The sequence below is a fragment of the Sorex fumeus genome, unplaced genomic scaffold (genome assembly GCF_029834395.1).
Source record: "Sorex fumeus unplaced genomic scaffold, SorFum_2.1 ptg000024l, whole genome shotgun sequence".
Taxonomy (NCBI): domain Eukaryota; kingdom Metazoa; phylum Chordata; class Mammalia; order Eulipotyphla; family Soricidae; genus Sorex; species Sorex fumeus.
The window spans coordinates 23,477,071-23,490,742 of NW_026606081.1; the positions used below are offsets into that span (position 1 = coordinate 23,477,071).

The 13,672-nt window shown below is 44.7% G+C and overlaps 1 protein-coding gene across 1 annotated transcript in view; it reads right to left on the reverse strand.

Annotated features, from left to right (window-relative positions):
• Window positions 1–13,672, reverse strand: part of ATR (ATR serine/threonine kinase) — a 100,413-nt gene that overhangs the window by 8,391 nt on the left and 78,350 nt on the right. Inside the window, exons 40-42 of the mRNA XM_056113938.1 lie at window positions 13,404–13,604; window positions 10,808–10,951; window positions 4,336–4,486 (exon numbers count right to left, since the gene is read on the reverse strand). Of these exons, the coding sequence (XP_055969913.1) occupies window positions 4,336–4,486; window positions 10,808–10,951; window positions 13,404–13,604 (496 nt within the window). The remainder of the gene's footprint in view (window positions 1–4,335; window positions 4,487–10,807; window positions 10,952–13,403; window positions 13,605–13,672) is intronic.

A 13,672-nucleotide genomic window follows, 5' to 3' on the forward strand; every position in this document is an offset into this window, starting at 1 on the left:
AGCACTCTTTACAATAGCCAGAATCTGGAAAAAACCTGAGTGCCTGAGAACAGATGACTGGTGAAAGAAACTGGTACATTTACACAATGGAGTACTATGTAGCTGTCAGAAAAGATGAAGTCATGAAATTCACATACAAGTAGTACTACATGGAAAGTATCATGTTAAGTGAAATGAGTCAGAAAGAGTGGGATAGACACAGATAGACACAGAAAGATTGCATTCATCTGGGGAATGTAAAGTAACAAAATGGGAGACTAACACCCAGCACTGGCCGAGATTAGTATCAGGAATTTTGCTCCATGACTTGGAGGCCAGCCACACGTGCTAGGGGAAAAGGAAGCTCAGATAGAGAAGGGAGCACCCAATAAAGGGTGTTGGGAGGATCCTCCCAGGATGGGAGAAGCATGCTGAAAGTAGACTATAGACCAAACATGACTGCCACTCAATGCCTCTCTTGCAAACCACAGAACCCAAAAGGAGAGAGAGAGAACAAAAGGGAATGCCCTTCCACAGAGGCAGGGTGGGATGGGGGGGGGGGGGGGGGATAGGGGGTGGAAGGAATGCTGGAACCTGTGGTGGTGGAGGATGGGCACTGGTAGAGGGATGGGTACTTGATCATTGTATAACTGAAACCCAAGCACAAAAATTTGTAAGTCTATAACTGTACCTCATAGTGTTTCACTAATTAAAAAAAAAAAAAAGCTTGGCACTGGTGGAGGGATGGGTACTCGATCATTGTGTAATTGAAACCCAAGCACGAAGATTTTTAAGTCTACAACTGTACCTCATAGTGTTTCACTAATAAAAATTAAAAAAAAAATTACATGATTGACCTGCAAAAAAAAAAATGCTGCAGCCCTCACTGAAGCCACAGTGCTGACTCTGTTAACTACCATGCAGTTTACAGGTCTACAACAAATGAGCACCGAGACACCAAGAAAGATGACCTGAGCTAATTCTGTGTAAACTAGTGCCACGCCGTCAACGGTGTCGCCCGAGTAGCAACCTGCTATGGTGACCTGGGCCTGGCCCAGGCCCCGCGGGAAAGGGAGGTTCGCGACCTTTGGGTCTATGCCTCCGGCGCCCCCTTTTCTTATCCTGCTTTGTGTGCTTCTGTGGCACTTTGGTATGTGGCTCTTCTGCATCCCGGATGGAGTTCATAATGGTTGCCTGCCAATTTTACTTATGTTAGGTATTTAGAATTAATAGGTAGAAGCTTTGTAGTTATAGTTTGCTTTTAATCATTGTGAAATCTGTAGGAAACTAAGGAGATGTTAGGTTCGACAAAGGTCAGGAGTCATAGTGAAATCAAACAATAATAGGAGCCAGAAAAACCGCCAAATATTGTGGCTGAAACAATTAGATTCTTAGCATACAGTACAGCCCTTAATTTCAAGCAAGGGCGCCTAACATAAAAGAAAACAGTAAGTTACCGTATGAGAGAATGAGGGACATTGTGAAACCTTTATCCCCCCATACAAAAACTGGTCTAAGCACATACATCCTGGAGTTTATTAACAGAAAAACAAAGTGTTGTAAACCAATATATGGGAAGGTCCGAGACCCTTCCTGGATTGTGATGTGTGGTTAAGACCCTGTCAGATGAAAACAAAAGTTGCTGAAGAAAAACAATGATAGAGAACTCTGTAGAAAGGGGAACCATGGTTAGACATTAAATCCTGTGTAATCACTGTAAAGAATTCATAGGTAAATGTTTTGTCCTAATTTGAAGCAGGAAGTGTATTAAGAAAGTGTTTTTGTCCCTCGATATTTTTTGGAATATGTCACCAACAAGTAACCACGATATGATGTAATGTCCGATTGTATTCTGGCCCTTTGTTCTATGATTTTGCCTTGACTGTATAAAAAAGGAGCTCTGTGCTCAGTAAATTTGCAGCAGCACTCAGCCTCACTTGTGTTGGTGTCTGTCTGTCATCGCCGAATCTCCTGCTTTCCTGTAAACCTTCTCCCACGTTCCCTCAGCCTGGTGGTTCCCGACCGAGCCAGTCTGCGGCAAACTAGCCTTCAGGATCCTGCCCAGGGCTGAGGGCCAGGACAGGTGGTCTGGTGCTGGCTTTGTGCTCTGCAGACTGGTTGAATTCCTGGCACCAGGTCAGGTGTTTCTGAGCACAGACTCGGGCAGAAGCCGTAAGCACTGCCAGGTGTGGCCCAAACCACTCCCCCCCAGACTCTCCGAAAGATAAGTTCCTTGAACTTTGACACTAACCAAAGACAGGAATAGCCAGGCTTGTTAACAATAACAAAACAGGGGCAGGAGCAAGCATATAGCAGGAAGGCTCTTGCCCTGCGGACAGCTGAGTTGGGCTTGTTCCCTGGCATCCAATTTGGTCTCCCGAGCCTACCAGAAGTGATTCCTGAGTGCAGAGACAGGAGTAACCTCTGAGCACCGCCTGGTGTGGCCCCCAAACAAACAATAATGAAGTAATGCATATGACATTCTTAGCACAGTAGCCATAACACGGTGCTTTTTCATTGTAACTTCCTGCTCGGAGTTAAACTCAGAAGCATCTGGTCTGTGCCCAGGTAATCAGTTAGGTTGAGCAGAGGCTATCAGGGTGGGTCCTTAGTCTACAATGTTCAGTGCCCTGAGAAGAGAAAATACAGCACGTAGACCAAGAGAGAACACTGTGTGAAAGCCAAGCAAGTTCCAGCCAATATGCTGGGAGCACCAGAACTAAGGGAAAGATGGGGGAGATTTTGTCCTGGAGCTTTCAGAAATAGCCAGGCCCTACTGGATACTGAATTTGGACTCCTAAGCTCCAGAACATTGAGAGAATAAATTCCTGTTGTTTGTAACTAGTTTGTGACACTCTTGTTCCAGTAGCCTAAGGAAACTAATAACTTGTTTCCTACTTCACTCTGACAACTTAATCTACTTACATTTTTTTAAAGTATCACAACATATATTTGTGAAAAACTTTCTATTTAAAATAATTTAGACTTAAGAAGAATTGCATAGATAGTGCAAAAAGTTCTCACATATTCTTCACTTGAAATTTTTCTATTTTAAAATTAATAGAAATGTTTTTAGTCATCACACTGAATGCAAATATACACTTGGATTTTCTGAATAACCACGTCTTTTAGTATGATTATCTAAATGAGGAAATTCATTTCAGAGTATTATTATAAAACCTTATTCAAATTTCACAAGCTGACCTTCATCATCCCTGAAAGGACCAGAAAACAATTCAGTAACACACTGCATTCACCTGTCAGGTCTCTCTAATGCCTTCAAATATGACGAGTTTCTCCCTTGGCCATTATTATCCCCAATATTAGTATTTTTATTTGCTCTAGTGGATTTTTTTGGGGGGTGGGGGCCACCCTGAGGTGCACAGTGCTTACTCCTGACTGTGCACTCAGGGATCACTCCTGGTGGGCTTGGTGGACCACATGTGGTGTCTGAGCTACAACTCAGGTCAGCTGAGCCAAGGCAAGGGCCCTACCTGCTGGACTATCTCTCTGGCCCCAGTGGGTCAGTGGGTTACTATTTTTCACCTTTGTAATAAATAAGCATCTTGTAATAAAATACTTTGACATTTGATAAAATACTTTTTAATTCTCATCTAATTTTATTCCATTAATTGCAGTATCAGTAAATCTTGCCTACAACAATAATATTGCAATATTTGCTAATCTGCGATTTTTCACTTCCATCCTCAGTCTACACTTATTCATTGAAATCTTTACTCTGCTGATCAAACTATCCCAGATTTGGCCAGTGGGAAACTGGAATTCCAATTTACCACGTTCAGTTTCATAAAAGCCTTTCTTTTGAGAATGGCTTTCAAAAACCCATTCTCCAAGGAGAAGGAACCAGTTTTCATTTATTGAAGACTGGTACACACAGATTATTAGTAATTACAGAACTGCTAATACGTCTTGTGAAAAAAATTTACATACATTTCTGTAGGCCATTTCTGAATATAACTGTTTATAAAAGTATATAAACTGAATATAACTCTATATAAAAGAACTGTATATAAAAGTGCTTCTTTAGATAGAATATTACTTGTCTAGAATCTTACTACAATTCTATAAAAAAGAAATACTGGGCCATAGAGTTAGTACAGGAGGTAAGAAACACAAAATAGTGTTTCTCATGCAACTGGCCCTAATCGGTCGCAGGTGCCACCTGGAATGATCCCTGACCAGCCAGGAGTAAGCTCTTGGACAGCCCCCGGCCCCCCCAAGAGCACACAACACTGCTAATGACACTTCGAGTATCTCACAATTACCCTCAGACCCATACATGCTATGCTCCTACATATTACACCCTGGGGCTCCCCGCCGGGATATAGAGAGTACCTTTCTCCTTGTACAGTTTGGTCAGGATAGGCCGCAGACCAGCTGTGTTGTTGACCCATTCGATAATCCCACACTCATCGTTCAGTGGGATGACGGCATATGTTCGGATATGAAGTTCTCTGCGACGGGATTCTGCATCTTTCCTTAAGCACTGTTGGAAAAATAGGAGCTGAAAATTCAGAAGTTCTAAATATCATCATTTCACAGTGAAAGAATGTCAGAGAAAGCTAACCAGATGGAATATAAGATTTTTTTTTTTTGGGTCACACCCGGCGGTGCACAGGGGTTATTCCTGGTTCTGCACTCAGGAATTACTCCTGGCGGCGCTCAGGGGACCATATGGGATGCTGGGAATTGAACCCGGGTCGGCCGCGTGCAAGGCACATGCCCTACCCGCTGTGCTATCACTCCAGCCCAAGATTTTTTTTTTTTAACAGAATGTTCGGCTAAGTAACTACTGGGACAGTAATACCTAATCGATTTCCTAATCACAAAAATATCTTGGGTAAGAGCCATAGAGATCGTGCAGTGTGTAAGGCAACAAGACTGTTGCCTTGCCTTGCACACAGTCGGCCTGGATTCAATCCCCAGCACCACACATGGCCCCACTCTGAGCCCCGCCATGAGTGATCCCTGAGCATTGAGCCAGGACCAAGTCATGAGCACTGCCAGGTGTGGCCCCAACACCAAAAAAATTATTGCAATGTCTTGGGACAGTCCTTTATTCACAAGTGGCAACAACATTATGTTCAAATATTTTTACATATAATAATACTATTTACTATCAAAAATTTCACTTTGACACTCAGAGTAGCATTCATAATGGCCAAAAAAACAGCTGATGAGATAGCACAGCGGGTAGGGCGTTTGCCTTGCATGTGGCCGACCTGGGTTCGATTCCTCTTTCCCTCTCAGAGAGCCCAGCATGCTACTGAGAGTTTCCTGCCTGCACAGCGGAGTCTGGCAAGCTCCCTGTGGCGTAATTGATATCACTTAATCACTTAACTTCCCGTTAGTCGTCGATTTGCTCGAGCGGGCGCCAGTAACGTCTCCATTTGTCCCTGTCGCGTGCTAGTGTAGCCCAATGGCATCTCTTCGCTCCGGGAACATGGAGGGCCTCAAACCGATCGTTCATGATCTTGACAAAGAAGTCTGACCATCTGGTAGGTGGGCGGCCACGCGGTCTCTTGACATCCCGTGGAATCCAATCAGTAACAGCTCTAGTCCAACGGTCGTCTTTAAATCTCATTACGTGACCAGCCCATCTGATTTTCGACACCTTGGCAAATGAGACAGCGTCCCTGATCCTTGATCGTCGACGGATGTCAGAACTCCGGATTCGTTCTCTCATTTGAGTGAAACGTGATATTCCAAGCATAGCTCTTTCTATTCTTCTTTGGGAGACCTGAATGGCGTTCTCATCTTGTTTGCGTAGGGCCCAGGTCTCTGAGGCATATGTTAATGCAGGAAGAACAGTGGAATCAAAGAGATGTGCCCGGAGCCGGAGGTTCTTCGTCCTCTTAGCTATTTCTTCGACGTTCTTGAAGGCGTTCCAAGCCGCTCTCTTCCTCCTGCGCAGCTCGGGTGCCAGGTCATTTGTCATGTTGACCTCTCGACCTAGGTACACATAGCTGTTGCATTCGGAGATGGTCGTTCCATTGAGAGCGAATGGGGCGTCAGGAACAAGGCAGTTTCTCATAAACATTGTCTTCGTAAGATTCAGCTGTAGTCCTACCTTTCCACACTCATGGTCAAAGTCGGCCAGCATTTGTGCCGCTTGGCTGATGTTTGGTGTTATTAAAACAATGTCATCAGCAAAGCAGAGGTGGTGTAGTTGCCGACCATCTATCTTCACTCCCATTCCTTCCCATTCCAGTCGTCGCATGATGTTCTCGAGGGTGGCACTGAAGAGTTTTGGTGAAATGGTATCACCCTGCCGCACCCCTCTCTTGACATCAACGATCACTTCTTTGTAGAATGGTGAGATCCTGGTAGTGAATCCGCAATACAGCTCACGGAGGATCCTGATGTATTGGGCTTGAATGCCCTGATTGGCTAGGGCTTCAATGACCGCTTCCGTCTCAACAGAATCAAAGGCCTTCTTTAAATCAATGAACGTTAAGCAGAGCGGTATCTTGAACTCCCGAGAAACCTCAATGAGCTTGGTTATCGTGTGGATATGGTCGATGGTGCTGAATCCTTTGCGGAACCCTGCTTGCTCACATGGTTGTCCTTCATCTAGTGTTCTGCTAATCCTATTCAGGATGACTCGAGTGAACAACTTGTAGATGACAGACAATAGGCAGATCGGGCGATAGTTGCCAATGTCATGGATGTCTCCCTTCTTGAACAGTAGTACGGTCCTGCTGGTTTTCCATTGAGATGGAACCTTGCATTCAGACAGGTAGCGAGTGAAGAGCCGAGCCAGTGTATTGATGAGTACTGACGGCAGGTTCTTCAGGTGTTCAGGTCTGACCTTGTCTGGGCCGGGTGCTGTTTGCTTCTTTACTGACGAAATGGCGTGTCGGATTTCGGAAGGGAGAACGTTGGGAACGACATACCCATCCTGTGGAATTTGGTATGTCGGCAAGTGGACATGGCTATCGAAGAGATTTGAGTAGAAGTCATGGATAATCTTCTCCATTGCCATTCTGGAGGATGTGATGGATCCATCAGGACGTCGGAGGGCAGTCATCTTGGTCTTATAGTTGGCGAAGGACAGGCGGGCGTTACGAATACTTTTCCCGGCTTCTGCCGCATCTACCAGTACTTCTGCTCTTCTCTCTTTGAGGTCTTCCTTGATCGCATCTCTGCACTGCTTTGCGAGCTCGGACGTTAGCTTGCGGTTGCCTGAGGCATGCGCCAAACCACGCTGGCGAATTAGCTCAAGAGTTTTCGAAGATAGGCGACTTTTTGTGGCTATCTCTCTCTTGGCGTTCCTCGCACATTCATGGAGGTGCTGAACCAGTCGATCATATTCCTCGTCAATGTTGTCAACAATGGCATCTTCCCATGTTGCCGCAATAGTACCAAAGAGTTCCCAGTTGGTGGTCGTTCTGGGAGTTCTCTTTTTGAACTTTGCAGCCCTTTCTCCCCGCTCTGTGAAGTAGAATTTTGCACGAAGGAGACGGTGGTCCGATCCCGTTCGAAATTTTGGGACAACAGCGACATCAGTCAGGCAAAACCGTCGATTGAATATGATGTGGTCTATTTCGTTGTGGAATCGTCCACCGGGAGACTCCCATGTCCATCGTTTAGATTCTGCCTTCTGGAACTGTGAGTTACCATGAATGGTCTTGGTCGACATGATGAACTCAGACAGTCTCTCACCCTGTTCGTTCCATTCTAGGCCATGGGTTCCGATGTGAAGTTCTTCAGCTGATCTTCTCGGTCCTATCTTGGCATTAAAATCACCCACAATGATCTTGTAGAAGGTGTGGTCTTCTTTATAGAACTTCTCTAGCTCCATGTAGAACTTCTCGATTTCTCTTTCATCATAATGAGATGTTGGTGCGTAGACAACGAAGATAGAAACTGCAGGCAGTGAGCCACATCTATTCAAATGTAAACGTCCGATTCGGGTTGTTAGGCATTCGAATGAATCAATGCTCTTGGCCAAGTTTGTGTTGACAAGGACACCAACGCCTCCAACACCTCTTTTATCGCATGTTCCGAGGAACAATTCTTCTCCAGTGTCGAAAACGGCATGGTGAGATTCGTGCCTTCTTGTCTCGGTCAGACCAATGATGTCGTACTTGATCATTCGCGCTTGTACCATCAGGTCCTCGATGGATGCATCTGATGCTAGCGTACGTGCATTGAAAGTACAGACGATCATTTTTGTCTTCCTTCGTTGTGGCAGCCTAGGTCGGCCTTGAGATTTTGTCGGCCTCTCCTTTCTCATCCTTCTTAGTGCTGCCATGTCGGCTTCACCGACATGGTAATTGATATGCCAAACAAAAAAAAATTTCATTTCATTTCATTTCATTTCATCATCCTGTTATTCGTCGATTGCCTCGAGCAGGCCCCAGTAACGTCTCTTTCATCCTAGCCCTGAGATTATATTCAAGGCTATTTAGGAGAGTGAGACCCATCATTGTTACTGGTATTTGGCATATTTGGTACGCCACGGGGAGTTTGCCAGACTCTGCCCTGTGGGCAGGCTACATTCGATAGAACCCACAAAAAACAGTAACAAGTCTCACATGGAGATGTTACTGGTGCCCTTTCGAGCAAATCGATGAATAATGGGAGGACAGTGCTACAGACAGTGCTATTATGTAAAAATATATGAAAGAGTACCAATTTTATCATAACCCAAAATATATTTCTTACTCTTGCTCATTACTGTTTCATTTGAAAACTATTTCTAAGTAAAAGAAAGTTTTCACCTCTCATCTGATCAATCCTAAAATGTATTAGGTAAGGATATACAGCTGGAACTATATGAAATTAACAAATACTTATAATGATTGCCTGCATGTTCCAAAAGCACAGTCACTGATGAAAAACACATTATAATCCTTAGCCTAAGTAGGCTACATAAACGGCAAGAGACATAGTACAGCGCTGAAATTATGGAAAGATCAGAGTACAACTTCTGAAACCAATATAGGGAAACTATAGTTTCTACCTTATTTGATCATGTTTGCATGGGAAAACAGTCATGAAATAATTTAGCATAAGCGGCAGATTAAGCTAAATTTAAAACTAAAGAAAAACACTTGGCCTTCCCAAACCAAAAAAACACTTCAGAGTGCTCTAAGATGCACATACTAGTCCTCAGTAAATACCACTTACTGAAGAATCAGAAGTTTAGGTAACACAGCCCTTTCCTTTATTTTGCCTTTGAAATGAGCTTCTGATGTGAATTTTAAAACTAGATATTTTAAACTAAGTGTTTTTAAAGTTTAAACATTTCTGATTAAACTAAATATAAGCCAGGTCCTGCTTTTGATGATAAACTTACAGTGCTGGAGAGACAGTCCAGCAGGCACTGCACTTGCTCTGCACACAGCTGACTTGGGTTCTGAGACTCAACACCACACAGTCTGAGCACTAGCAGGGGTGAGCCGAGGGCAGAACCAGGAACAAGCCCTGAGTGCAGCCCCGGTGGCCCAAACACAAAAGCCAAAGAACAAAACAAAACCAAAAAAAGGAGAGAGAGAGAGAGAGAGAGAGAGAGAGAGAGAGAGAGACAAAAGAACTAATCGGCTACTGTATCTTTTTATGTTATATGCCTACAATTTTTTTAGTCAAAAAAAAAAACAATAGAAGGAGTCAGAGCAATAGTACAATGGGGAGGGCGCTTGCCTTGCATGCGGCCAACCCTCTTGGTTTGATCGCAGGCATCCCATATGGTAACCTGAGCATCGCCAGGAGTGATTCCTGACTGCAGAGTCACGAGTAACCTCGGAGCACTGCTGGGTATAGCCCCCAAACCAAAAATGAAGTATCATTAAAATCTAATGAAGTCTAATGAGAGGATGGAAAGATGGGACGAAAGACATAAAAAGCAATAGACACATCTTTCCTGAGCATGATTTAATATATGCCAATTGAAAAAATAGACGAAATACACTTACAAATAGCTGTGGTATAATTCAAATGTATCATCTGATAAAATATTTATAATAATCCTTAATGAGAATTTGCATATCTTCTCTGAAACAGAAATCAAGCACATCAAAAGAGTTTTAAAAAAATCCATTAAGTGTTGTAAAATAGAAACTTGACTTCTGTATTCTAATATAAGGAAAATATTAAAATAGAAAGCATTTTCCCATCATTGGGCTGGAGCGATAGCACAGCGGGTAGGGCGTTTGCCTTGCATGCAGCCAACGTGGCCGACCCGAGTTCGATTCCTCTGCCCCTCTCAGAGAGCCTGGCAATCTGCCGAGAGTATCTCGCCTGCACAGCAAAGCCTGGCAAGCTCCCCGAGACGTATTCAATATGACAAAAACAGTAACAACAAGTCTCACAATTTGTTCTGAGATGTTACTAGTGCCTGCTTCAGCAAATCAATGAACAAGGGGAGGACAGTGCAGTGCTTCCCATCACTAGTTTGCATTCTACATTTTTCTTTGTCACTGTTGTCCCGTTGTTCATTGATTTGCTCGAGTGGGCCCAGTAACGTCTCCAATTTTTGAGACTTGTTACTGTGTTTGGCATATCGAATACGCCACGGGGAGCTTGCCAGGTTCTGCCATGCGGGCGAGATACTCTCGGTAGCTTGCCAGGCTCTCCAAGAGGAGCGGAGGAATCGAACCCAGCTCGGCTGGGCCGGACGCGCACAAGGCAAATGCCCTACCGCTGTGCTATCGCTTTTTCAATATAAAAAAATTAAGTGAAATGAAAAAGGCTACAGTCCATATCCCTTTTTTGAGTGCTCTAATGGCATAATGAAAAACCCATACTCCAACTGATTTAATAATCACAATAATTCTAAAGCAAAAGCAAACTATCTCCAAACCTTGTTTATCAAGGAATTGAATTCCATCAATCTACAGTCCTTCCTCAGGTCGTCTTTTGGCTTACACATCATGATGTAGAACTTTCCATCAGAACCTTTTAAGGAAATCTTCTTTGGTTTCTGAAGAGAGGCAAGAATTTCCACCTAGGGGATTTAAAAGGGTTAAAATAAGGCATGAGGCTCATTCTCCAGGCCATTTTCTCTCTCAGACAGACTCGAATCTTGCTTGCTTATCTCATGGTTCTCTGTTTACTAATTCCCACTCTGGAGAAGTCTGGGTGCGCTCTTGAACATACTTCTCTTTTCTCTCCTCTCACATGTAAGCAAGTTTCATTCAATAAAAACTAAACTGCTTCACTAAAAACTAAATGGAACAAAAGAAGGCACAAGTCATATTTGTCTTAGAACACAAAGGGAAAGAAATGTTTATGGCCAAAATGTTTACAATGTGAAAGATGAATAATAAGAACTAGTATGTGATATTATAAAAAGTATGTAACAGAAAACAAAGGAAGAGGCATAAGTTTAAAAAAATGTTGTAGTAATGATTAGAACTTATCACCTCTATTATACTTTTTTTTTTGTAGGAGTACTGCTATTTATTCAGCCACTGATTAGCTGATTGAATTGTGCATGAACTCCACCTTACTTTTTTTTTCCATTTTTTATAGTTTTATTTATTGAATCACCGTGAGAGCAGTTACAAAGCTTTTGGGTCTAAGTCTCAGTCATACAATGAAACACCCATACCTTCACCAGTGCCCATTCTCCACCACCAAAAATCCCAGTATACCCCCATCCCACACCCTCCCCCTGCCTGTGAGGCAGATGATTTCCACATTACTCTCTCTCTACTTTGATCACATTCACTATTTCGACACCAGACCCATCATTATTTGAGATTTTACCCCAACACTCAGATCTGCTGAAAAGGCAACAATAGACAATTTGTGTTCTATTGCTGGTTATGAATAACATATGATGTCGTGTGGCTGCAGTAGGGCCATGTGGTTTTGAAATTCCGAAATTTTAACACTTAAATCTGGAGGGATTTCTGCCAAAATCCACTGGGTTTAGAGATCTGCTCCTGAGTCTCTGGGATCATGGCCGTGAGCAGCTTGATGAGGAGCCAGAGAGGCCGTTCGTGGGCGATGACTTGGGGTCTCGTTGGGGTGGGGAGGACAGGCCCGGTTCCCCCCGCCCCCCATCCCGTGAGGCCCAACAAGTTTCGTCACTGCGGGCCCAAGCCTGACTGTCCAATGGCCTCTGGAGGATGACAGCCACCAAGTTGCCAAGAGGGAGCAGGCGGAGTGACAGCACCCATTCCCCCCTGGGGTGGCCTGGCAACAGTAACCTACTGCGGGGTCCGGACACATTTCTGCCAAAAGCCGCTGGGTTTCGAGATTTGTTTCTGAGTCTCTGGGATCAAGGCCGTTGAGCAGCTTGATGAGGAGCCAGAGAGGCCATTCGTGGGTGATGACTTGGGGTCTCGTTGGGGTGGGGAGGACAGGCCCGGCTCCACCCCCGCCCCATCCCGTGAGGCCCAACAAGTTTCATCACTGCAGGCCCAAGCCTGACTGTCCATTGGCCTCTGGAGGATGACAGCCACCAAGTTGCCAAGAGGGAGCAGGCGGAGGGACAACACCCTTTCCTCCCTGGGGTGGCCCGGCGACAGTAACGTACTGTGGAGTCCGGATGCATTTCTGCCAAAAGCCACTGGGTTTTGAGATTTGTTTCTGAGTCTCTGGGATCATGGCCGTTAAGCAGCTTGATCAGGAGCCAGAGAGGCCATTCGTGAGTGATGACTTGGGGTCTCGTTGGGGTGGGGAGGACAAGCCTGGCTCCAGCCCCATCCCATGAGGCCCTGTGTGTCTCATCACTGGGGGCCCAAATGTGGCTATCCAGTGGCCTCAGACGGATGGCGGCCACTGGGCCACCAGGGGGAACAGGCGAAGGCACGAAACCTATTCCCACCTGGGTTGGCCCAGCACTGGTAGCCTACTGCAGAGACCAGACGCATTTCTACCTAAAGCCACTGGGTTCTGAGATTCATTTCTGAGTCTCTGGGATCATGTCCATTAAGCAGTTCAATCAGGAACCAAAGAGGCCTTGCCTCCAATTACACAGCTGAGCCGGAGGTGGTCTGTGGGTGTGTTTCCCACATACTTAACTTTTGGCCGTTTACTTTCTTGGTAAACTTTGCCCCAAGTTTTTGGGGTCTGGCCAAAGGCACAGAGGCAATTTTGGGGTATCTGGAAGTCTGAAGGCGCCATGAGCCTGCTGATGCACTCGCCTCACAGGTACAGAGTGACCTGCTGGCGGCACCATACCCCCTACCTCTATTATACTTTTTGATGTTGGCAGTAAAGTACCAATCTTCTCCATATGAATTTTTGATGTCATACCAAACAAGGCAACATGACATTTTTGTGACTTCACTTTGTATAAACGTAAGGGTTTTGCTTTTCTGCATTTCTTACCATCTTTCTTTCTAAATAAAATGTACTTCACCTCAGAAAAACTCTAAATCTAGTAAAATGTTTGATTTAAAGAAATTTTAAAACTAAAGTTAACATTCCACAAAGCTGACATTTACCGTGTCATCGAAGCCTGAAATGTAGGCCCAGTGCCCAGGAAACGGGTCGTGGTTGGCGTGGGTCCCTGGGATTGAAGGGAGGGTGGGGATCATCACTGACTGCAGAGGAATGAGGACCTCGCTGAACGCTGCATCTTCCACCAGACGCTTCAGCATTTTAAAGTGAGTGCTCATGCTCAGCGTGGAACTACTCCCATCCACCTGGGGGGAAATGGAGTACAAATGAATTTCTCTGGGCATACGGTAAGTTCTAGAAACCCCATTTTACC